This window comes from Siphateles boraxobius, unplaced genomic scaffold (genome assembly GCF_051911475.1).
Source record: "Siphateles boraxobius isolate OS27281-9 unplaced genomic scaffold, OSU_SipBor_1 41, whole genome shotgun sequence".
In the NCBI taxonomy this organism is placed as follows: domain Eukaryota; kingdom Metazoa; phylum Chordata; class Actinopteri; order Cypriniformes; family Leuciscidae; genus Siphateles; species Siphateles boraxobius.
The window spans coordinates 33987724-34010941 of record NW_027509042.1 but is presented as its reverse complement, the minus strand read 5'-3'; the positions used below and the strand labels follow the sequence as shown (position 1 = coordinate 34010941).

The 23218-nt window shown below is 43.1% G+C and overlaps 1 protein-coding gene across 2 annotated transcripts in view; it reads right to left on the bottom strand.

Annotated features, from left to right (window-relative positions):
* The window catches only part of LOC143706826 (poly(rC)-binding protein 3), a 55100-nt gene that overhangs the window by 17935 nt on the left and 13947 nt on the right, over positions 1-23218 (bottom strand). The window contains exons 2-10 of one of the 2 annotated variants that reach the window (XM_077199166.1): positions 22412-22572; positions 22095-22118; positions 21899-21931; positions 21685-21801; positions 21444-21575; positions 21095-21223; positions 11868-12014; positions 11332-11373; positions 10991-11069 (exon numbers count right to left, since the gene is read on the bottom strand). In XM_077199166.1, the coding sequence (XP_077055281.1) occupies positions 10991-11069; positions 11332-11373; positions 11868-12014; positions 21095-21223; positions 21444-21575; positions 21685-21801; positions 21899-21931; positions 22095-22118; positions 22412-22486 (778 nt within the window). In that variant the 5' untranslated portion in view covers positions 22487-22572. The remainder of the gene's footprint in view (positions 1-10990; positions 11070-11331; positions 11374-11867; positions 12015-21094; positions 21224-21443; positions 21576-21684; positions 21802-21898; positions 21932-22094; positions 22119-22411; positions 22573-23218) is intronic. The other variant, XM_077199167.1, reaches the window with a different exon arrangement.

Sequence of the window (23218 nt, the reverse complement as noted above, 5' to 3'; positions counted from 1 at the left end):
ACGTGAGTTTTGGTAGTGGAAAAAATCAAGTCATCTTATAATTAAAAGTGAAAAACCATAAATTGAATTTCATGAAGTTTTCCTTAGTTACACTTCACATGATGGTTTTTCATTGAAATATTTTTTTCTTAGTTTTTTCATAGTTTTTTCATAGTTTTTTCTTATCAGTTATGTACATTAGGGTTTAATGTTTTACTTTATGTTGTTAAATGAAAATTTAGTGCATTATTTTAGTGTTATGTGTGTTACCATGATGTTGTTTTGTATTTGTGTGCATGACACTGTGTACCGTCCTGGTTGCGTATGCAAAGGAGGGAACGGAGGACGTAGTCGACGGTCGACTGAAATGGGATAACGCCAGGAAGCCTATTGTTTTCGAATATTATTGAACGAGCCAATACACATTGGCGTGTGAGATCTGCATCTCACACTCCGCCCCGCAGCGCGGGTATAAATACGGAAGTAGATGCACGTACCATTTGCTTTTCGCTGAGGAGCCGAGCGTAACTTGGAGTCAGCGGTGGTCCAGCGGTAGTGGCAAGGGGACTACGTCCTCCGTTCCCTCCTTCAGGGAACGGTGGGTTGCATACGCAACCAGGACGTTCCCTTTCAGTCGATAACGTCAGACGTAGTCGACGGTCGACTGAAATGGGATCACCCTTTGAACACGCCACTAACGCTGCCACCTTTCAGTGCCTAGACAAAAGCCTTCTGATCCTCCCGAAGTTTTAGCGGAAAAGGACAGGGCTTAGGCCAGGAAGTCGCTGCTGTTCCACAAGACCCACTCAGTTAGACTTGGTGACACTGGGAAAGCGTGCCCAACATCGAAAGGAAGGGACGCTGCGGAAGCCCAACCAACCCGAAAAAAGGGGGGGGGGGAATACGTATATGAACTGGGCGGAAGACCGGGCAGTATAACATATGGAATATCACTGGGGTGGCTCCAGCCTAGAGAGGGGGGAGACAACACCGATTTACAGTGACGGCAGGACTCTGCTAAGGGAAAGACACGGGCTCACCTTGGGGAGCCGTATCGTAGAAGAATACACATATGGGGTCGCCATAGGGACCACAACATATGGACCCAGCCTAACACGGGTTCCACACTGCATACGAGTGGTAGGCGTAACACCGGACGTTCCGCCACATCCGACGTTGGAGGGGTGCGGAGGAGCTCAACAGGTTCCGGATAAGGGAATTCAACTGGAGCAAAATGGCGCACGTATCCGGTCTGTAGGAGGGGAATGGCGCAGCAAGCCGACACTGAACCGAGGCTCACGGTGTTACTGGCTTCTATGAGAAGAGAGCACACGGGAAGCAACCGGTTCGACACGTAGGCTATAGAATCTAGCAAACGTATTAGGTGTTGCCCAGCCCGCAGCTCTACAGACATCTGTCAGCGAGGCACCCTGCGCCAACGCCCAAGAAGCGGCAACACTCCTTGTGGAGTGAGCTCGCAGTCCGGGGGGACAGGGTTCACGTTGGGACTCATACGCCAAGATGATGGCATCCACTATCCAGTGGGCCAACCTCTGCTTGGAGACAGCCTTTCCCTTCCGCTGATCTCCGTAACAGACGAAGAGCTGCTCTGAGGTCCTAAAGCTTTGCATTCTGTCCACGTATAAGCGCAGAGCACGAAAGGGGCAGAGAAAAGCCAGGGCTGGATCTGCCTCCTCCGGGGGCAGCGCTTGCAGGTTCACCACCTGGTCCCGAAAGGGGGTGGTAGGAACCTGGGGCACATATCCAGGCCAGGGGCTCAGGACAACGAGAGAGTTAGCCGGCCCGAATTCCAGGCACGATTCGCTGACCGAAAATGCATGCAGGTCCCTTACCCTCTTGATGGAGGCCAAAGCAAGCAGGAGAACTGTCTTTTGGGACAGAATTTTTAACTCTGCTACCTGCAAAGGCTCGAAGGGCGGTTTCTGCAGTGCGGTTAGCACCAGAGATAAGTCCCAAGAGGGTTTAGAGGGGGGGCGAGGCGGATTCAATCTCCTCGCTCCACTCAGGAACCTGACGATCAGATCATGCTTCCCCAGGGATTTCCCGTCTACTGCATCGTGATGTGCGGCAATAGCGGCAACATACACTTTGAGGGTGGAGGGGGACAGCCGACGCTCCAAAGCCTCTTGCAGGAAAGAAAGCACGGAAATGATCGAACACCTTCGGGGGTCTTCTCTGTGAGAAGCACACCACTCAACGAACAGGTTCCACTTCAGGGAGTAAGCAAGCCTCGTAGAGGGAGCTCTCGCTGAGGTGATGGTATCTACGACTGCCTGTGGTAGATTACCTAGAAACTCTGCGTCCCGTCCAGGGACCACACATGGAGTCTCCAACAGTCTGGACGCGGGTGCCATATGGTGCCCCGTCCCTGAGAGAGTAGGTCCTCTCTCAGAGGAATGGACCAGGGAGGAGCTGTTGAGAGGAGAAAAAGTTTGGGGAACCAGGTTCGGTTGGGCCAATAAGGGGCAACTAGCAAAACCTGCTCCTCTTCCTCCCTGATTTTGCACAGTAGTTGTGCCATCAGGCTCACTGGGGGAAACGCATACTTGCGGAGGCCCCGGGGCCAGCTGTGAGCCAGTGCATCCGTGCCGAGGGTCCCCTTGGTGCGGGAATAAAACAATTGGCAATTGGACGAGTCCGGAGAGGCAAACAGATCTATCTGTGCGGCCCCGAAGTGGTCCCATATCAGCTGGACCGCCTGGGGATGGAGTCGCCATTCCCCGGAGGCCACAATCTGTCGTGAGAGCTCGTCGGCGGCACGATTGAGCAGGCCAGGGATGTGAACGGCACGAAGCGACCTCAGATGCTTCTGACTCCATAGGAGGAGGTGGCGGGCGAGTTGTGACATGCGACGGGAACGTAGACCACCTTGGCGGTTGATGTAAGCAACGGTAGCCCGGTTGTCCATACGGCCAGTACATGCTTGCCGAGCAGCGTCGTCTTGAGGCGTCTCAAAGCAAGGAGCACTGCTAACAACTCGAGGCAGTTGATGTGCCAATGCAGGTGGGGACCTACTGCATGCCCGTTGTACGTGGCCCCCCAGCCGGTGTTGGAGGCGTCTGTGGAAACCACAGCATGGAGTGGTCTCATATGAAGCAGCCCGAGCGGCGTAACTGCGGCTGCGGCTGCCATATGCCCCAGGAGCCTCTGAAATTGTTTCAGAAAAACCACTGTACTGCTCTTGATAAGATTCAGGCAGTTCAGCACCGACCGGGCGCGATTCTCTGTGAGGCGCGCCGTGTGTTGGACCGAGTCCAGCTCCAAACCGAGAAAAGAGATCCTCTGCACGGGGGCGAGTTTGCTCTTCTCCCAGTTGACCTGAAGACCCAACTGGCTGATGTGCTGGAGCAGCAAATCCCTGTGTTCGCATAACTGCTCCCGAGACTGCGCTAGTATCAGCCAGTCGTCGAGATAGTTGAGAATGCGAATGCCACGCTCTCTCATGGGAGCGAGGGCTGCCTCCGCGACCTTCGTAAAGACACGGGGTGACAGGGCCAGCCCGAAGGGTAAGACTTTGTACTGATACGCCTGACCCTCGAACGCGAAACGCAGGAATGGCCTGTGTCGCGGCAGGATGGAGACATGAAAGTACGCATCCTTCAGGTCTATCGCTGCAAACCAATCTTGGGGACGGACACATTCGAAGATGCGTTTCTGCGTTAGCATTCTGAACGGGAGCTTGTGGAGGGCCCGGTTCAGGACTCGCAGGTCCAAGATTGGTCGTAACCCACCAACTTTCTTGGGTATAAGGAAGTGCGGGCTGTAAAAGCCGGTCTTCATATCGGCAACAGACACCGGCTCTATCGCGTCCTTCGCCAGCAGGACAGCGATCTCCGCGCGCATGACAGGAGCAGATTTGCTCGACACCGAAGTGTGGCGAATGACACTGTACCTGGGCGGACTCCGGCGGAACTGAATCGTGTAGCCGAGCCTGATGGTACGGAGGAGCCAGCTGGACGGGTTGGAGAGCACTTCCCAGGCCTCGACAACTGGACCAGGGGGACCAGAGGGCTGGGGGGAGCAAGGCTGTTCCACAGGGTCGCAAACCGCCAGCCTCACCCTCTTGGGACCCAGGGACGGACAAATTCGCTCTTTCGACAATTTGGGTACCACTGGACTCCGGAGAGCCAATGGTGGAACGGTGACCATCTGAAGAGCTGGTCCCCCCATCCCTGGGTGGCCTGTCTCAGGAATGCTTCTGACACTCGCCCCCTGGCTGGGCAGTGACTGAGACAGACCGGGCGGCCTGCCTGCTGCTGGTTCTACGCTGGGGCCTGGGTGAAGGCTGTTGCGGAGATCCCGCGGAACCGGAGGCAGCGGCAGGGGGACACCCTCGGCGACGAACGGGTGGAGGGACTATCACCGGCGGCAGGGTGGAGGCAACAGCGGGCCGCCGGGATAGGGTGTGTCGGGGAGCCTCCGTCCGAACCTGGGTGGCACAGAACTGTTGGGCGCAGCTCTCCGCCACGTCGCCGAACAACCCAACCTGGGAAATTGGGGAGTCCAGGAACCGAACCTTGTCCGCATCCGCCATCTCAACCAGGCTGAGCCAACGATGGCGTTCCTGGACCACCAAGGTGGACATTGCTAGACCGACCGCACATGCCGCGACACTCGTACCCTGGAGGGCGAGCTCAACGGCAGTGGGGAGCTCACTCATGAACGCCCGGTCTAAACTACCCTCGTGCATGTCCCTGAGTGTCTTGGCCTGGTAGACCTGCAACAACGCCAAGGCATGCAAAGAGGAAGCGGCTTGCCCGCAAGCTCTGTAAGCTCTGACCGCCAATCCTGACGCGAACTCACAGGCCCGGAAGGGGAAACAAGGATCCCCCATCCAGGATGCAGCGGCCGTTGGACATAAGTGAGTCGCAACAGACCGCTCCACTGGAGGGATAGCCTCATAACCCTTTACCGCTCCTCCGACAAGGGTAGTGAGGGAGGAAGAACTACTTAAGTCGTTTTCAGCAGTAAAAGGTACCGTCCACGACCAAGTAAGCTCTTCATGCACTTCGGGAAAGAAGAGCACTGGGGCGGCGGGCTGAGAACCAGCACGGCCCGCCCCCAAAATAACAATCATCCAACCGAGACTGAACAGGACATGGTGGAGGGTTCCACTCGAGCCCGACAGCCTCGGCGGCCCCTTTCAGCATAGCTGACAATTCTGGATCCGGCTCGGGGAACATTGAACTCCCAGAGGGAGACAACGCAGCCGAGTCGTCATCTCCAGAAGTCAGCTCACCCTCCGATGCTGCAATCGACGTCCTGTCCTCCAGGGGAGCCCCGAGTGAAACCGCTGGCCGACCCATTACAGATGGACCAGCGGACAACACCGGAGGCTCCAATGGCAGCAGTGGAAGGGAGGGGTGAGGAGCCCACAGGGAATGGTTACCGGGCGGGACATCCAACACTACCCTCCGGTCACCCATCCCACACAGCACCCGTGCAGGGTGGGGTATGGTAATGGGGACTTGCTCTCCGCGAACGAAGGCGAGTCTTGCCCTCAACACTGTGACAGTCATGTTCCCACAGTGAAAACATGAGCTGTCTACAAAAGCTGTCTCAGCGTGCTGTAAGCCCAAACACGTGATACAACAATTGTGACCATCAGAGATAGGCAGGGAACGACCGCACCCAGAAACGCACGGGCGGAATGACATCTTGAAAAAGACGCAAACGCACCCGTGTTGCGCTTTTAGGAAGTGAAAAACTCTCACCAGTGCCGGAGCACACAGGGGATTGACCGCGGCAACACTAACACAGGAATGGTGCACCCTGTGTCAGTGAAGCACACACTTTCTCGCCCTCAACCGACCGTCAGACAAACAAACACAAACAGAAACTTGGTTGCTGTGAGAACAGCAGTTGAGAGCTTGAAGCTCGCGATCACCGCTGCACTCGCGCTGCAAATACCGACACCAGGAGAGACTTCCCAAAGAAGCGCCGACACACTCGCTTGTTGTACAACAACACTCTTCAGATCCAGACATGAAGCTCGGCTCCGAAGCGAAAGGCAAATGGTGCGTGCATCTACTTCCGTATTTATACCCGCACTGCGGGGCGGAGTGTGAGATGCAGATCTCGCACGCCAATGTGTATTGGCTCGTTCAATAATACTCAAAGACAATAGGCTCCCTGGCGTGATCCCATTTCAGTCGACCGTCGACTACGTCTGACGTTATCGACTGAAAGGGAACTTCTATTTAGTATTTACCCTCAGCTACTTGTGATGAGTTTTGACTCTACATGGCCTTCTCATTACCACCTGTGCTTTTTGGTGGTTGTCAGTGTATTATAAAGGAACAGAACAGATATTACTACTTAATAATAGTTAGTATATTAATATTATATAAATTAATGATTTTTTAACTGCAAATTTAAGTTCAATCTGTTAAACCTATAATGTTCGTTCTGCCAACCATATCTGCCTTTTTTGTAACTGAATTTCACACAGACTTTTCTTTTCAGTGTAATCTCTCTGTGATCTGTTATGTATAACGTGACTGAGCTTGCCTATTCATCCAACGGATGTTTGCTCTAGGGAGAAGAGAAGTGCCACTCTATAGGATGCAGAAATGCCTGTTCACAGTTTTCTTAAAGGTTCACTATGTAACTTTTGGCCCTCTAATTGATAAATAATGAAAACCACATACATTTTGCGTGAGAACATTGTTTTGCTTGTGCTTCGGCTCTGCGTGACTGTGCGGATGAATGCAACACTTCACAATTGATAATGGCTGCGTCATAGCATACTCTCTTGAGTAGGTACTTAATTTGAATCAGTAATTACTTCACGACTGCTAAAAAAGTATGTTTTATATAGTATGAATGTGTGTAGTTAGAATAAAATCTGGATATAATACATTCGCCAAATGTGACCCACCAGCGTCAGTAGTTTCGTTTCACAGCCATTCATAAATCCTCTCCTGTGGCCTCATGGGATTGTAAAGTATCCATCTTATGCAGACTTCAGAATCTCGCCGGAAGAAGTAGGTTATCCGGGTACTTTTTGCTTACTCTTTTATTAGTACTGTGAATTTGGCCATACTTCTTTTTTTCACATACTGTTGTTGGCCTACTATATAGTAGGGAAGTATGCGATTTTGGATGTAGCCATTGTTTTACAATGAACTTTGTTAGAGAGCTGCATATCTGTTCAATAAAATACCTTACTCACCTGTAGGTGTGTGCGATATTGACAAAAAATTATATCTCGATATTTTCAGGGATTTTCTCGATAACGATTATAAGACAATATTTTGCTGAGTGTGTTTATTGTGTTGGTATTTTGGCAGGTTTAGGACTGTCGCAGACAGCCGACTTCTAAAGTTTATGATTGTGGCGAACAGGACGGCCGAGGGACGTGAGAGAACGGCGCGAGGCCGGTGGTGCGATTGCTAATGAGCAGCACCTGTGAAGCACACCGGTCTCGCATCTCTCACGGAGGAGCGGAAGCATAAAGGGGGGAGCGACGACGTTGATGATCGAGAGAGGAACAGGCCTGTGTTTTAGTTGTGTTTTGTTTTTGTGTTTTATTTTAGCCAGCAGTCGTCCGCGAGGGGCTGCTGGCAGTTATGTTTATTTTCGGTAGCCAGCAGTCGTCCGCGAGGGGCTGCTGGCGGTATTTTGGTTTGTTTGTTTTATTTTAAATAAAGTAGATTTTGATTGTTCGCCGGTTCCCGCCTCCTTCTTCCCTGAACATTGTTACAATTATATTCTTCATACTCTGTGTGGTGGTCAGTTCACAGCAGTGACAGAAATTATTGTTTCCAATATGTTTCAATTGATTTTTACCTAATATGGGCATTTTTGCCTTTATAAAGCCATTTTTAAACCTAATTATATGCATGCATAATCTTTTGTGTCAATTTCATAAATTTAATCAAATTCATTTATAAAAATAAGACACAATAGGTCTGTTACCAATCAAATGATATCAGTATCAACAATATTAATTTTTGCAATAGTTAATATTGATATTTAAAATTATTTAAAACAAGAAAAGATGGTTTAAATGTGAAATTGAAACTGCCAGTAGGTGGCAGCAAGTCACTGTTAATGAGCGAATCATTGAGATTCAACCGATTCATTCAAATCAAGGGGGTAATCCATCAGCCGGAAGTTGAAGCCTCGCGGGAGCCGCCATTGTTGCAGAACTTCACCTGATGTTAGCATTCCATTGACTCCCATTCATTTTGGCGTCACTTTGACAGCGAATAACTTTACATCTGAGACGTCCAAAGACTTCATTTGTCCATTATTTATTTCTAAATAAACACGACAATGTATAAAGGCTCCATTACTTTCTATCTTACGTTATGGCCCCGTAGAAGCCGTTTTTGTTAAAAACAGGCTAACGATTGCGTCATAACCACGCAACTTTATGTCGCACAATAGAGACATTACCGTATAGACAGGAGGAGAAGGTCGCAGGCAATCTTTTACTGTCTATGAGGCAATCGGGGGGACATAGAGGCATAAAGTCAAGGGAGAAGCCCATAGATAGAGAGTCCATAAAAACAACGGGACAAAATATTTAACAACGTTTTTGAGGAATTAGGTGATTCAGAATTGTTTTGCCACCGCTACTAGATGATGTGCAACTGTCAGACTGTCGTCACGCTCAGTTTGAGCCTGTGCAGTCGCTCAGCCATCAGACAGGAAGTGCAATAATCGGGCTTCAGTCTTCTCTGTTGAAATCAATGGGGTCCCTGTGTCCATTTCTTTTACTGTCTATGATTCAAACGGCTGATTCATTCAAGGAAAGAAGCATTTGACTATCTATCCTAGTCAACTGATTCATTCAAAAAGCGGATTCACACAGTAAGGAAACACCGCCGTGTGTGGCTTTGTTTTGAACTTTTTTTGTTGGCGAAATAGAGCAAAAACAGGCAATATAGTGTCTAAAATGTAAGTCACTTAATATTAATTTCTTGTTTATTAAAGTTGTATAAAATCAATATCACATTTGTTATCATGCTAATATTTGGAGAATAACTGCACTCTTGTGATATTTATTAATAAATGATCGCAGTGAAAGCGGGCACTCTAAATGCGCACCCGCACTAGTCTAATCTACAAGACTACATCACGTACAGTAGAGTATGCATGCACTCTCTGGGTGTGTGTGAGGGATAGGCTATACTCGATAATGTTAAATAGCACATTGTTAAAACAACAATTACAATATTATCACAGACGATATATATATCGCACACCCCTACTCACCTGTTGAGCAATAAAATGCCATCTCAATGTCGCTTTTACACATTTCAAATCCCTCAATTTCTCGCCATCTCCGAAAAGCCAAGCAAATGTTGATTCTCATTTTATTACGAGCTCTGACGCTTTGCCAGCAGGCTTTGTTCATTTCACTCGGCGGCCGTCTTTGAAATGGCTCTCGGGCAGCTATTTCAGTCATGCAAGTACATCTCTTTGAAAGGGGAAAAGTCTAATTCTCCAAAGCTGTTCACCAAGCTTTCGATTAAATTACATATTTGAAATCACCAATGAAATCTGACAACAACTGGCTCATAAGGGTTGTTTCTTATGCTCAGACAGCATAAGCTTATTTTTTTGGCTAGACCAGCCAATGCGTGTGTGCAGTCTTAAGTGCGCGTCTCAGAACACTGATTCTGTATTCTAATTGCCAAACTATCCTTCCTAAATAGTATTCGAAATTAGAACATGTGTGTCTTAAATTGTAGTATTTTGAAATGAGTATTCCAAAGATACCTGGATGGTCTACTTTTTCCAGTTAGAACTCGAAATGCAGATCCATGCACACTCCAATGGCTAATATTACCCATTGCACGTTGGATGAGTATTTGATTAGAACTAAGAACACAAAAAAAGTGTTAAAAAACTACAAACATGGTGATTGTGCGAGTCCCAGTGTTAAGTTGAGGTTTACAAAAAGGGGTATGAGTGATTAATAATCAGTATCTAACTTGATGAAAATATATTTATGTTATTCACATTATATTTCATCTGCAACAGCATTGTGAACTTCTGTAAAGATACGTTTGGCCATTAACTTTTAAATGCATCATTATGCAAATATCAAACACATGACGAGAGTTCTCGACATGAAAGATTCATGATTGGCAGATCAACGTGTTACTACATTTCTCTCGAAAAATGATAGGAGATTAAATTATATTGAATGTGGAGGACTTTAACTCTGTCAAGATGATTGATAGGGCAGTTTACACAGTGACAGGATGCACGTAACTAAGCGACAGAGGTAATACGTTAAACACACAATTATGACGAAGCAGTATGTCCCAAAGCTTGTCTATGCTACACACTCAAAAGTATGTACTTTTTCTTTACAAAAACTACATACTTTTAGGGCGTAGGGGTGAATTCAGGTTGATTGGGTCAACCTGTCAACCAATCAACCAATCAACTTGAATTCACCCTAGTATAAGTAGGCAAATTGGGACGCATGATTCTATAGCAATTGGAGCTGGCAGCTGCAGTGATGCAATGACTTTACAGATCGGCTATTGGCTCTTTTATTTAGAAAGCGGGACTTATTCCTCAATATTGCGTGTTGCACTTTCTTCCTTTCAAAAGTAAAATGAGTGCACCATCTTTGTTTATACAAAGTCTTTGAGTTAAAGTACCTGGAGAAATTTTTCTTTTATTAGGGATGTGACGAGAAATGCACGGGCAAGTGCATCCTGACAGGTCTAAAGTATAAACACATATAATAGGCTTACCATAGTGAATCAGGGTAAGACAAAAACATGTTTTGGACGATTTTGATGATGTATTTACCCATTATTTAAATATTACAATTATGAAATAATTTTTAACAAAATAAGTTACAGTGTACCTTTAAGTAAATTTAAATCTTAAATGCAATGAAAAGTATATGAGGGCTTGTCAAGTTACCCATCAAGGGGGAGAAGAGCGAAAGACAAGAAAGTGAATGAAAGACCTACAGGTATATGAAGGGTGTGTAGCGGGAGGGTTGGGTACGTACCAGGGAAAGCGGGGGTGGTCTGTCCGAGGGAGGTAAAGGGGGTTTGCTGCATAGCCAGCTGATGGAGCTTTGTCAACTGCTGGGGGAGGGAGGAGGGTCAGTAGTACACCTATGAAGTTATTATTGAGTCCTGCTTGGACCTTTACAAACTCATCTATCAACACTAACAACGGGAAGCTGTGAGAAATCTCACATATGACTGCCTTCTATTGAAAACACATAAATGTAGATCTATCAATTGCATGAATTTTAATAAAGCAGGTCATGAAAAAGAAAAAGCAAAGGTAACAAGAATGTTATGCTAAAGAGGGATGAAGGATTAGAAGGTACATTTTACTCACGTCTGGGTGTGGAATGGCGTATTGTCCCTGAATGGTGTAGGTCTTAGATGGAAATGGAAAGGAAAGAGAATTCAATGCACATAGAGACGTACATGTACATACACTTTTTATTTTATTTGTTATATTCAATGATAATGAAATATTATGAGTGGAACACATGCATAGGCAATTCATTTCATGGACTGAATGGAGCTGCTTTGAAACAATCTGTATTGTATAAAGCACTATAAATAAATAACTTGGCTTGACTTATGTACATGAAATGCAAGGAAGATTTAGGATTTTGTGCTCAAAAAAGTGCTTACATTACATTTCATCTGTGGATTAGATCCAACTACATGGATTTTGTCTTTCTGTGTACAAATTGCATTAAAATGTATCTGTATTTTGTCAGAATTTCTTCAAGTGTTTAATTCAATCCAATTGCCAGGTTACATTTTGTTGCCCCATAGGAATATAAATACTTGTTTACAACTTGGAATTATTTACAATTTGGAATTGTCTGTAGTCGTAGTGTATATTCTGACCATACTTACAGGCAGAGGCTGGTGCTGCAGTAACAAGCTGAGGTTGGCTGTGGCTGGAGCTGTCAGTGTGTCTGCTCTTACCTGGCCCCCAGAGAAAATGACTGGTGCAGTGGCAGGCTTCGGCCTGTATGGAATTGTAGCACCTTTGGGTGGGGACTGGCAAGGATCGTGGGGGTCAAATAAAGATGGAAATTGAGAAAAAAGAAAAGTAAGGGTAGACTTTAATAGAAATGTAATAGATCAGGGTTTCCCAAACTGGGGGTTCATGAGGGAACTGCAGAGGGTTTGTGAGTTTATGAAATGCTAATAATTAATTATATCAATTGTAAAATTAAAATAAATAAATGGGGCTGCACGATATAGCTTGGTGCGATTTATCAAATCAAAGGCTACAATTTAATTGAATAACTGTACAGTCTGATGCTAAGCATGAAACATGCAACACATTTAATTATTATAACTATCCAATATTATTTATTTTATTTTGTAATTTACAACAGTAAAATGTCTTTAATTTTTTTTAGAGTTAAAACTACTTTTACTACTACTACTACTACTACTAATAATAATAATAACAACAATAAATATAGCTGCAAGCAGCCATTACCGGGGCCAAGCGCAAGAAGCGGCAACAGATGCCATCATGGTTGGGAGTGGCAGACCAACTGCAGCAAGGAGCAATTAAAGACATTTTAAGAGAATTTTGGGAAAATGGCTGAAAAATCATATTATAAAGTAACTTATAAGATGATTTAATGGTTTATCACTTTCAACAAATAGGTGGCGCAGTTACGAAATCGATGTGATGTGGTCAGAGTGAGGTGACAATGGCACATACAAAGTTTGGTTTCAAAATGTCAAGGCATTGCAGAGATAAAGTCTGAATAGTCATTTTGGCAGCATGCCTCAACTTTGATGCTGCGGTATATGAAAACGGTTTCGTCTATCAACACGAAATCCATAACTTTTAGTCTGCACGATCTGGAGAAGATTCGATTTTGGTGAAAATCGGACAAACGGTCTAGGAGGAGTTCGAAAAAGTAGGTATTTAATGAAAATCAAGATGGCGGACAGGAAGTTTGGCTGACTTTGGCAAAATTGTTATCTTTGTTTTCAGCATAACCCAAGGAATCAATTAAGACCAGAGTCATTACAATAGGCAAATTCATTCAAAAGTTATTAGCATTTTTGTATATTTAATTATACTTTTGACCAAAAGGTGGCGCTGTCTCAAAATCTTTTGAGTACCTTCAGGAGATTGTGCTGGTTGCAAATTCTGAGTTTTATAATGTTACACCAATGCATTTGTTAAGTATAGCATTTTTCATCACAAAACTGTATTGAAGTCAATGGAAATTTCATGTTTTGTTCTATTATAGCGCCACCAAGAGGCAAAATCTCACAATTTTTTTCCTGTGTCCTCGGAGTGAGCCCATACATGTGTGTGCCACATTTGGTGAAATAATCACAATTCGCTTCGGTTATAGACATTTATATGAGAAAGCACGTCAAAAATGACTGACACGTGACTTTGATTGAATTTTACTACCCCTTACTATCAATATTTTGGCATTTGGGCAATACATCACAGATAACGAGCTATGGTTCCAAACTTCTGACGGTGGTTTCGTCTCGATCGGACTAATGGTTTCGAAGATATCGGCAAATGTTTTTTAAGCGCTAAATCACAACGCTACACAAACCGTAAGGCTTAACCTAGTATGTTTGGTATCTGTGGACTCGGCAAGGATTCAGGAATCTAACGAGATGACTCCTGTGAAAATAAGTCAACCACACCCAGAGTTATAAGCATTTGAAAAATAAAGTTTACCACTAGGCGGCGCGGTTTCGAAACTTCTCCTGCTCCTTCAGGGCATCGTACCGATGACCCATACCGAGTTTCGTAACAATTCGTTCATGCGTTCAGAAAATACAGCATTTTAGCACATAATTCAAAATGGTCGACAGCCAAAATGGCCGATCTGGGAAAATTGGATATCGCTCGACTTGACATGACGCACTGAATCTAACGAGACCACTTGTATGATTTTTTGACAAACCGTTCAGAAGTTATAAGCAAAAATAGCCATTTTCTGTATCTCCGGACCAGTAGGTGGCGCTGCGCCGAAACGCAGCATGTATCCTCAGGTCATGCTTGTGATGACATGTACCAAGTTTAGTCTTAATATGATAAAGCGTTGCAGAGATACATCCTTACGTCTGCTTTCGCAAGCGCCACGTAAATTTTTTGTCGTGCGTTTATCGAAAATGGTTTGACGAATCTACTTCAATTCCATAACTTTTTGTCCCCACTGCCTGAAGATGATCTGGTGCGATTTTGGTGAATATTGGACAAACCGTCTAAGACGACTTCGGAAAATAACGTCATAGGGTGCAATCGAATCGGCATGAGCTCCGGAATCAGAGGAAAAAGAATTTTGTTGATAGGCCGTACGGTTCAAAGTTATTAGCATAATAAAAGTGAAATTTTGGACAAGTGGTGACGCTAGAGGGAATGAGTTAGAGACAGCAAAATTGGTGTATTTAATGTTGGGACTGTCCTCTATCAGAATGTCAGACCAAAACAACTTTCCCGCAAACGGTTCTATGGGCTGCCATAGACACCCAGTCGGAAGAAGAAGAAGAAGAATAAATATAGCTGCAAGCAGCCATTACCGGGGCCAAGCGCAAGAAGCGGCAACAGATGCCATCATGGGTGGGAGTGGCAGACCAACTGCAGCAAGGAGCAATTAAAGACATTTTAAGACAACTTTGGATAAATGGCTAAAAAATCATATATACAATAACTTTTAAGATGATTTAATGGTTTATCACTTTCGACAAATAGGTGGCGCAGTTACGAAATCGATATGATGTGGTCAGAGTGAGGTGACAATGACACATACAAAGTTTGGTGTCAAAATGTCAAGGCATTGCAGAGATAAATGCCTGTGTCGAAATGCCTCGACGCCTGTGAAGAGACGACTCAAAGCCGGCGATATGTTATGCCATAAATTAATACATGATTAACTAACTGTATTTTTCTATGTACATTTCCGAAATGCAATTTTTGTAAAGCTGCTTTGAGACAATGTGTATTGTGAAAAGCGCTATACAAATAAATTTGAATTGAATTGAATTGAATAAAGACTTAATAGTCATTTTGGCAGCATGCCTCAAATTTGCTGCTGCGCTATACGAAAACGGTTTCATATATCGACACGAAATCTATAACTTTTAGTCGGCACGGTCTGGAGATGATACGATTCGATTTTGGTGAAAATCAGACAAACGGTCTAGGAGGAGTTCGAAAAAGTAGGTTTTGACTGAAAATCAAGATGGCGGACAGGAAGTTCGGCCAAATAAGGAAAACCTGGTATCTATGTTCTCAGCTTGACCCAATGAATCTATTAAGACCAGTGGCATTTCAACAGGCAGCTTTATTCAAAAGTTATTAGCATTTTTGGAAATTTAATTATAACTTTTGACCAACAGGTGGCGCTATCTCGAAATCTTTTGAGTACCTTCAGAGGATGGTGTTGTTGGCAAATTCTGAGTTTCATAATGTTACAGCAATGCATTTGTTTAGTATAGCATTCTATTTCACAAAACTGTATTGAAGTCAATGGGAATTTTATGTTTTGTTCTATTATAGCGCCACCAAGAGGCTCAGTCCCACAATTTTTTTATGTGTCCTCAGAGTGAGCCCATACATATGTGTGTCAATTTTGGTGAAAATATCTCAATTCGCTTCAGAGTTATAGACATTTATATGAAAAAACACGTAAAAAATGACTGACACATGACTTTGATTGAATTTTACTACCCCTTACTATCAATATTTTCGCATTTGGGCAATGATATGTTGTTAACAAGCTATGGTTTCAAACTTCTGACGGTGGTTTCGTCTCGATCGGACAAGCGGTTTGAAAGATATAGCCAAATGTTTTTTTCGCACTAAATCGCAACGCTACACAAACCGTAAGACGAAACCCAGCATGTTTGGTATCGTTGGACTCGGCAACGATTCAGGAACTCAAAAAGATGACTCCCGTGAGAACAAGTCGACCACACCCAAAGTTATAAGCATTTGAAAAAAACTCACCATTACGTGGCACTCTTTCGAAACTTCTCAGGCTCCTTCAGGGCATCATACTGATGACCCATACCGAGTTTCGTAACAATTCGTTCATGCGTTCAGAAAATACAGCATTTTAGCACATAATTCAAAATGGCCAACAGACAAAATGGCCGATATGGGAAAATTGGATATCAGTCGACTCGGCATGACGCCCTGAATCTAACAAGACCAATTTTATGATTTTTGGACAAACTGTTCAGAGGTTATAAGCAAAAATAGCCATTTTTCATATCTCTGGACCAGTAGGTGGCGCTGCGCCGAAACGCAGCATGTTTCCTCAGGTTATGCTTGTGATGACACTTACCAAGTTTGGTCTGAATACGATTAACCGTTGCGAAGATACAGCCTTACGACTGTTTTTGCAAGCGCTACGTAAAATTTGTTCGAGTGGTTATCAAAAACAATTTAACGAATCAATTTGCATCTAATAACTTTTTGTCTTGCACTGCCAGAAGATGATCTGGTTCAATTTTCGTGCAAATCGGACAAACCGTCTAGGACGAGTTTGAAAAAGTAGCTTTTTCAGGAAGTTCAAGATGGTGGCCATGTTTTTATGACGGAAAATGACGGCATAGGTTGCAATCGAACCGACATGAGCTCAGGAATCAGATGAAAAAATAATTTTGTTGATTGGCCTTACGGTTCAAAAGTTATTAGCAAAATAAAAGTGAAACTTTGGACAGGTGGTGGCGCTAGAGGGAATGACTTAGAAACAGCAAAATTGGTGTATTGAATGTTGGGACTATCCTCTATTAGAATGTCAAACCAAAACAACCTTCCCGCAATCGGTTCTATGGGCTGCCATAGACTCCAAGAGCGGAAGAAGAGGAATAATAACAAGAACGGGAACAATAACAATAGGTGCCTCTGCACCTTCGGTGTTTGGCCCCTAAAAAGTAGGAATAATAATAAGAACCGGAACAGATACAATAGGTGTCTCCACACCTTCGGTGCTTGGCCCCTAATAATAAGAACCGGAACAGATACAATAGGTGCCTCCTCACCTTCGGTGCTTGGCCCCTAAATATAGCTACAAGCAGCCATTACCGGGGCCAAGCGCAAAAGAAGACGATAAGACATGCCAACATGGCTGGGAGTGTCAGACCAACTGCAGCAAGGAGCAATTAGGGACATTTTAAGAGGATTTTGGGCAAATGGCTGAAAAATCATATATAAAGTAACTTATAAGATGATTTAATGGTTTATCACTTTCGACCTATAGGTGGCGCAGTTACGAAATCAATGTGATGTGGTCAGCGTGAAGTGAGAATGACACATACAAAGTTTGGTGTCAATATGTCAAGTCATTGCAGATATAAAGCCTGAATAGTCATTTTGGCATCATACCTCAAATTTGCTGCTGTGGTATACGAAAACCATTATATCTATCATCATGAAATCCATAACTTTTAGTCGGCACGGTCTGGAGATGATACGATTCGATTTTGGTGAAAATTGGACAAACGGTCAAGTAGGAGTTTGAAAAAGTAGGTATTGAATGAAAATCAAGATGGTATCTTTGTTTTCGGCATAACCCAAGGAATCTATTAAGACCAGTGTCATTACAATAGGCAAATTCATTCAAAAGTTATTAGCATTGTTGTAAATTTAATTATAACTTTTGACCAAAAGGTGCGCTCAAAATCTTTTGAGTACCTTCAGGGCATGCTGCTGATGGCACATACTGTATAGCATTTTAATCAGGAAACTGAATTGAAGTCAATGGTAATTTCACATTTTGTACTATTATAGCGCCAACAAGAGGCACAATCTCACAATTTTTTTCATGTGTCCTCAGAGGTAGGCCGTACATGTGTGTGTCAAATTTGGTGAAAATGTCTCATTTTGTTTTGGAGTTATAGACATTTATATGTATAAACGCGTGAAAAATGACCCACACATGACTTTGTTTGCATTTTCATACCACTTACTATTAATATTTTGACATTTTCGGCATATGTATTTCACCAACGACCTATGTTTTCAACGACCGAACTTCTGATGGTGGTTTCGTCTCGATCGGTCAAATGGTTTCGAAAATATTGGCAAATGTTTTTTAAGCGCTAAATCACAACGCTACACAAACCGTAAGGCGAAACCTAGCATGGGTGGTATCGTTGGACTCGGCAAGGATTCAGGAACCCAAGAAGATGACTCCCATCAAAATCAGTCAGCCACACCCGGAGTTATAAGCATGTGAACTTTTTTATTTTACTACTAGGTGGCGCTGCTTCGAAACTTTTCAGGCTCCTTCAGGGCATCGTACTGATGACCCATACCGAGTTTCGTAACGATACGTTCATGCGTTCAGAAAATAAAATATTTTTGTACAAAATTGAAAATGGCTGATGCCTACAATGGTTGATATGGACAAAAATGATATCAGTCAACTCGGCATGACGTCCTGAATCTAACGAGACCACTTTTATGATTAAAACTTTTTTGGACCAGCCATTCAGAAGTTATAAGCAAAAATAGTCATTTTTCATATCTCCGGACCAGTAGGTGGCGCTGTGCCGAAACGCTGCATGTAGCCTCAGGTCATGCTTGTGAAGATATGTACCAAGTGTGGTCTGAATACGATAAAGCATTGCGGAGGTACAGCCTTACGTTTGTTTTCACAAGCGCTACGTAAAATTAGTTTGCGCGGTTTTCAGGAACGGTTTAGCAAATCAACATGAATTCCATAAGTTTTTGTCGGCATGGTCTGGAGATGATCTGGATCAATTTTCATGGAAATCGGAGCATCGGCCTCGTCTTGAGCTAAGGAATCAGTGGAAAAAAGAACTTTGTTTCTAGCCCTTGGTTCTAAAGTTAATACCATAAACATGAGTGAAACTTTGGACAGTTGGTGACGCTAGTGGGATTGATTTAGAGACTCCAAATTTGCTATGGTGACAGTTCAGACTGTCCTCTATCTGCATGCCAAATTTCATAACTTTCCCGCAAGCAGTTCTATGGGCTGCCATAGACGCCCAGTCGGAAGAAGAAGAAGAATCGGAAGAATAAGAAGAAGAAGAACCGGAACAGATACAATTGGTGCCTCCGCACCTCCGGTGCTTGGCCCCTAATAATACAATTATTACTATTGATGTCAGAAAACAGTAAACATGCAAATATCTTGTTAAATTATTGATATATTAATGATATATACACTGAACAAAATTATAAACACAACACTTTTGTTTTTGCCCCCATTTTTCATGAGCTGAACTCAAAGATATAAGACTTTTTTCTATTTACACAAAAGGCCTATTTCTCTCAAATATTGTTCACAAATCTGTCTAAATATGTGTTAGTGTGCACTCTCCTTTGCCGAGATAATCCATCCACCTCACAGGTGTGGCATACCAAGATGCTGATTAGACAGCATAATTATTGCACAGGTGTGCCTTAGGCTGGCCACAATAAAAGGCCACTCTAAAATGTGTAGTTTTATCACACAACACAATGCCACAGATGTCGCAAGTTTTGAGGGAGCGTGCAATTGGCATGCTGACTGTAGGATTTTCCACCAGAGCTGTTGCCCGTAAATTGAATGTTAATTTCTCTACCATAAGCCATCTCCAAAGGCGTTTCAGAGAATTTAACAGTACATCCAACCGGCCTCACAACCGCAGACCACGTGTAACCACACCAGCCCAGGACCTCCACATCCAGCATCTTCACCTCCAAGATCGTCTGAGACCAGCCACCTGGACAGCTGCTGCAACAATCGGTTTACATAACCAAAGAATTTCTGCACAAACTGTCAGAAACCATCTCAGGGAAGCTCATCTGCATGCTCGTCGTCCTCATCTGGGTCTCGACCTGACTGCTGTTCGTCATCGACTTGAGTGGGCAAATGCTCACATTCGATGGTCTCTGGCACTTTGGAGAGGTGTTCTCTTCACGGATGAATCCCGGTTCTCACTGTACAGGGCAGATGGCAGACAGCGTGTATGGCGTCGTGTGGGTGAGCGGTTTGCTGATGTTAACATTGTGGATCGAGTGGCCGATCACCCCACCATGGTGCTCTGGATCAGCGTATATACGACAGGTGTTCCAGGTCCTGCTAATAACCAGCAACTTCGCACAGCCATTGAAGAGGAGTGGACCAACATTCCACAGGCCACAATCAACAATCTGATCAACTCTATGCGAAGGAGATGTGTTGCACTGCGTGAGGCAAATGGTGGTCACACCATATACTGACTGGTTTTCGAGAGTGCTCACTAACACAGATTAGACAGATTTGTTAACAATATTTGAGAGAAATAGGCCTTTTGTGTACATAGAAAAAGTCTTAGATCTTTGAGTTCAGCTCATGAAAAATGGGGGCAAAAACAAAAGTGTTGCGTTTATAATTTTGTTCAGTATAAGTAGGGGAATCTTTGCAATACATGACTACATGGTTACCAAAATGAGACTATGATTTAACTCTCTCTTTGATGCTGATATATAAATCTGAACATCTAAATCTTTTGTCAAAAAACAAAAAAGTTTCCCTATTGTAGAGGAATAATTCACCCAAAAATTTTAAATCTGTCATCAATTTCTCACCCTCATGTTGCAATAAACCTTTATGACTTTTTTATTTCCACAAAACACAAAATAAGCTATTCTGAAGAATGTTTCAGCTTTTTTTGTCTATACTATGGGAGTTAATGGGGTTCAAACATTTCAAATTCCAAAAAAGGTTGTACAGATACTTTGAAATGAATCCATACATCAACATCAAACCTCTTTGATTCTTGTATTCTTGCATTCCCTGATAATCTGGCAGCATGATGGCCAAGAACCAATAAGGTTTGGCATTAGTTGATTTTTCTGTTACAATATTTAATACAGTCTGTGTATGTGTGCACTGATCAATGTTTGGATCTGATTCGAGAGTGAACAAGAGTTACATTTCGATATGTTTACACTACTGCATATAAAATTTTTGTATCATTAAAGTTTTGTACCCCATTGACAAAACCATCTGAAACATTCTTTAAATATCTTATTTTGTGTTCCACGGAAAACAGAAAGCCATACAAGTTTGGAATGACAACGAGCGTTGGGTGAACTATTCCTTCAACCTCAAAACCACCGTAATTGGTCTTTTCCTTACCTCCAACATGACCACACAGATCTGCTTCACACACTGGATAATGGCCTCTGGAGCACCTGAAACTGTGACTGCTCGTTCAGTGGAATTGGGCAGCATGTCTCCAGCCACTTGCACCTGAGCCCCTGTAGACTGGAGAAAAGCACAGCACTATCAGCCAGGAGAGAGACCCTTCGCACACAGAAAGTACCATACTTGTTCCTGTATATCTAAGGCATGGTAACATTTATAATTTTGCAGTTGTAGTTGTTGAAGAATAATGGCATTGTTTGGAAATACTACTGTATGCATTGTAATAAAATACACTTTATAAAATGTGTGGATAATAAAGAAGTTATAAGTTTAAACATACCTCTCTCATCTCCTTGATCTTGGAGCCCCCCTTCCCAATTAGAGAGCCACACTGACTGGCCGGCACCACTAAGCGCAAGGTCACTGGAGGCTTACTTGTGGCCTGGCTGTTGCTCATAGAGTTAATGATATCCTGGGTACAACCGAAACATCAGTTACCATTACTGTTATAGTTTTTATTGACCTATTATGGGGTTTTAATTGTAAATATAACATTTTCATTCAAAAATGATGTCTGATACTTCTTCAAACTTGTATGCGATCATGGCGAAGGCCTTGAATATGGCATCTGTGGGTCCTGTGATGGTAACTATCCTCTCTGGGCAGTTCCCCTCTGAAATATTTATGCGTGCACTACTCTGTAGAAACAGATTGTCTAGTTTTTTAATAACCATGTTGCACTTATCACATACAATTACTACAATTACACATACAATTATTTGTATCATTACTTACTTCCTCACGCATCTTCTTCACAGTTTCCCCTTTCTGAAAAGAATGCATTGTTTGATAAAACACAGACTGTAAATTATTATACAAATCAACATTTTTGCTAAATACATGTTAAAATCCATTCATTAATTTAATAACTGACTGATGCAAACTCAAGGGTTTGCAAGCATTGACTTGCTGGCAGAATGTAACAATTTACCCTGCCTATGATGCTGCCAACCTCCTGCAAGATAAAAAGAGAATGTGTTTGGTTATTACGAACTTACAATCCAATTATTGTGCAGACTAAAATACATTTATGGGGAGCATAAAACATATGTAAAACTAAAGAGCCTTAAAAAAGGTTCATGTGATTGTAATGATCATATCAGATTTTTGTTAGATCTATCTTTTAAGGCCTTTTTTTCCCTCTTACAAAACATACTGTGTCCACAATCTGTTCTTTATCACTGGAGAAAGTATTAACATGGTATTTTGTATATTGAAATTTTAGATTAGATGTATGTTGTTTTTTACCTTGCCGTGCATTAGGAGCCTAATAGTTAGAGTGACATTGAGCCCTCCTTCAGACTGAACTTTGTTGGGCTCCATGGTGAGGATTTAGGATTGGGTGAATGACTTAGGATCTTACAGGAGCAGTTAAAAAATGCACGGGCCAGTTGTCACCACACAGTCACCTAAAAGTTCAAAAGAAGCAAACACACAAACAAAACCAATTTTTTTTATTTTCATCTCGAAACAAAAGCAGATTAAAATGTATTATTAGAAATCAGAAAAACAAAGGTTTTATGGAGTAAAAAGAGTGAAATCCGAGTCAAGTCAATTCTTATACATCTTCCCGTTCTTAAAAATAAAGGTTCTTTACTGGCATTAGTGGTTCCATGAAGAAACTTTATCATTCATAGAAACTTTCCATTGCACGTACAATTCTTTATAGTGGAAAATGGTTCTTTAAACTCTGTTCTCTGAGAGATTTTTATTTATTTATTTTAAACTGAAAGGTTCTTTGGGGAACCAAAAATGGAAGAGTGCAGGGCCAAGTTTTGGTTGGTTAACATAAGTGGAGTTTATAATACACTCTTAAAAGTAAATGTCCTTTTTTGGCATTGTGTCATGTTTAGATTCCAGAGATGATGAAGGCAGGTCAAGTTGTAACAAGGTTTATTGACTGAAGTGAACAACTCGAGACAGAGTGCATAGCAAACACCAACAATACCGGACAAAGACAAAAAATAAATGAGAAACTTAAATGTTCAATGATAAGAAACTCAATAATGATCAGCTTTGATAATTAAATGAATATCCATGGTAACAGATGACTGT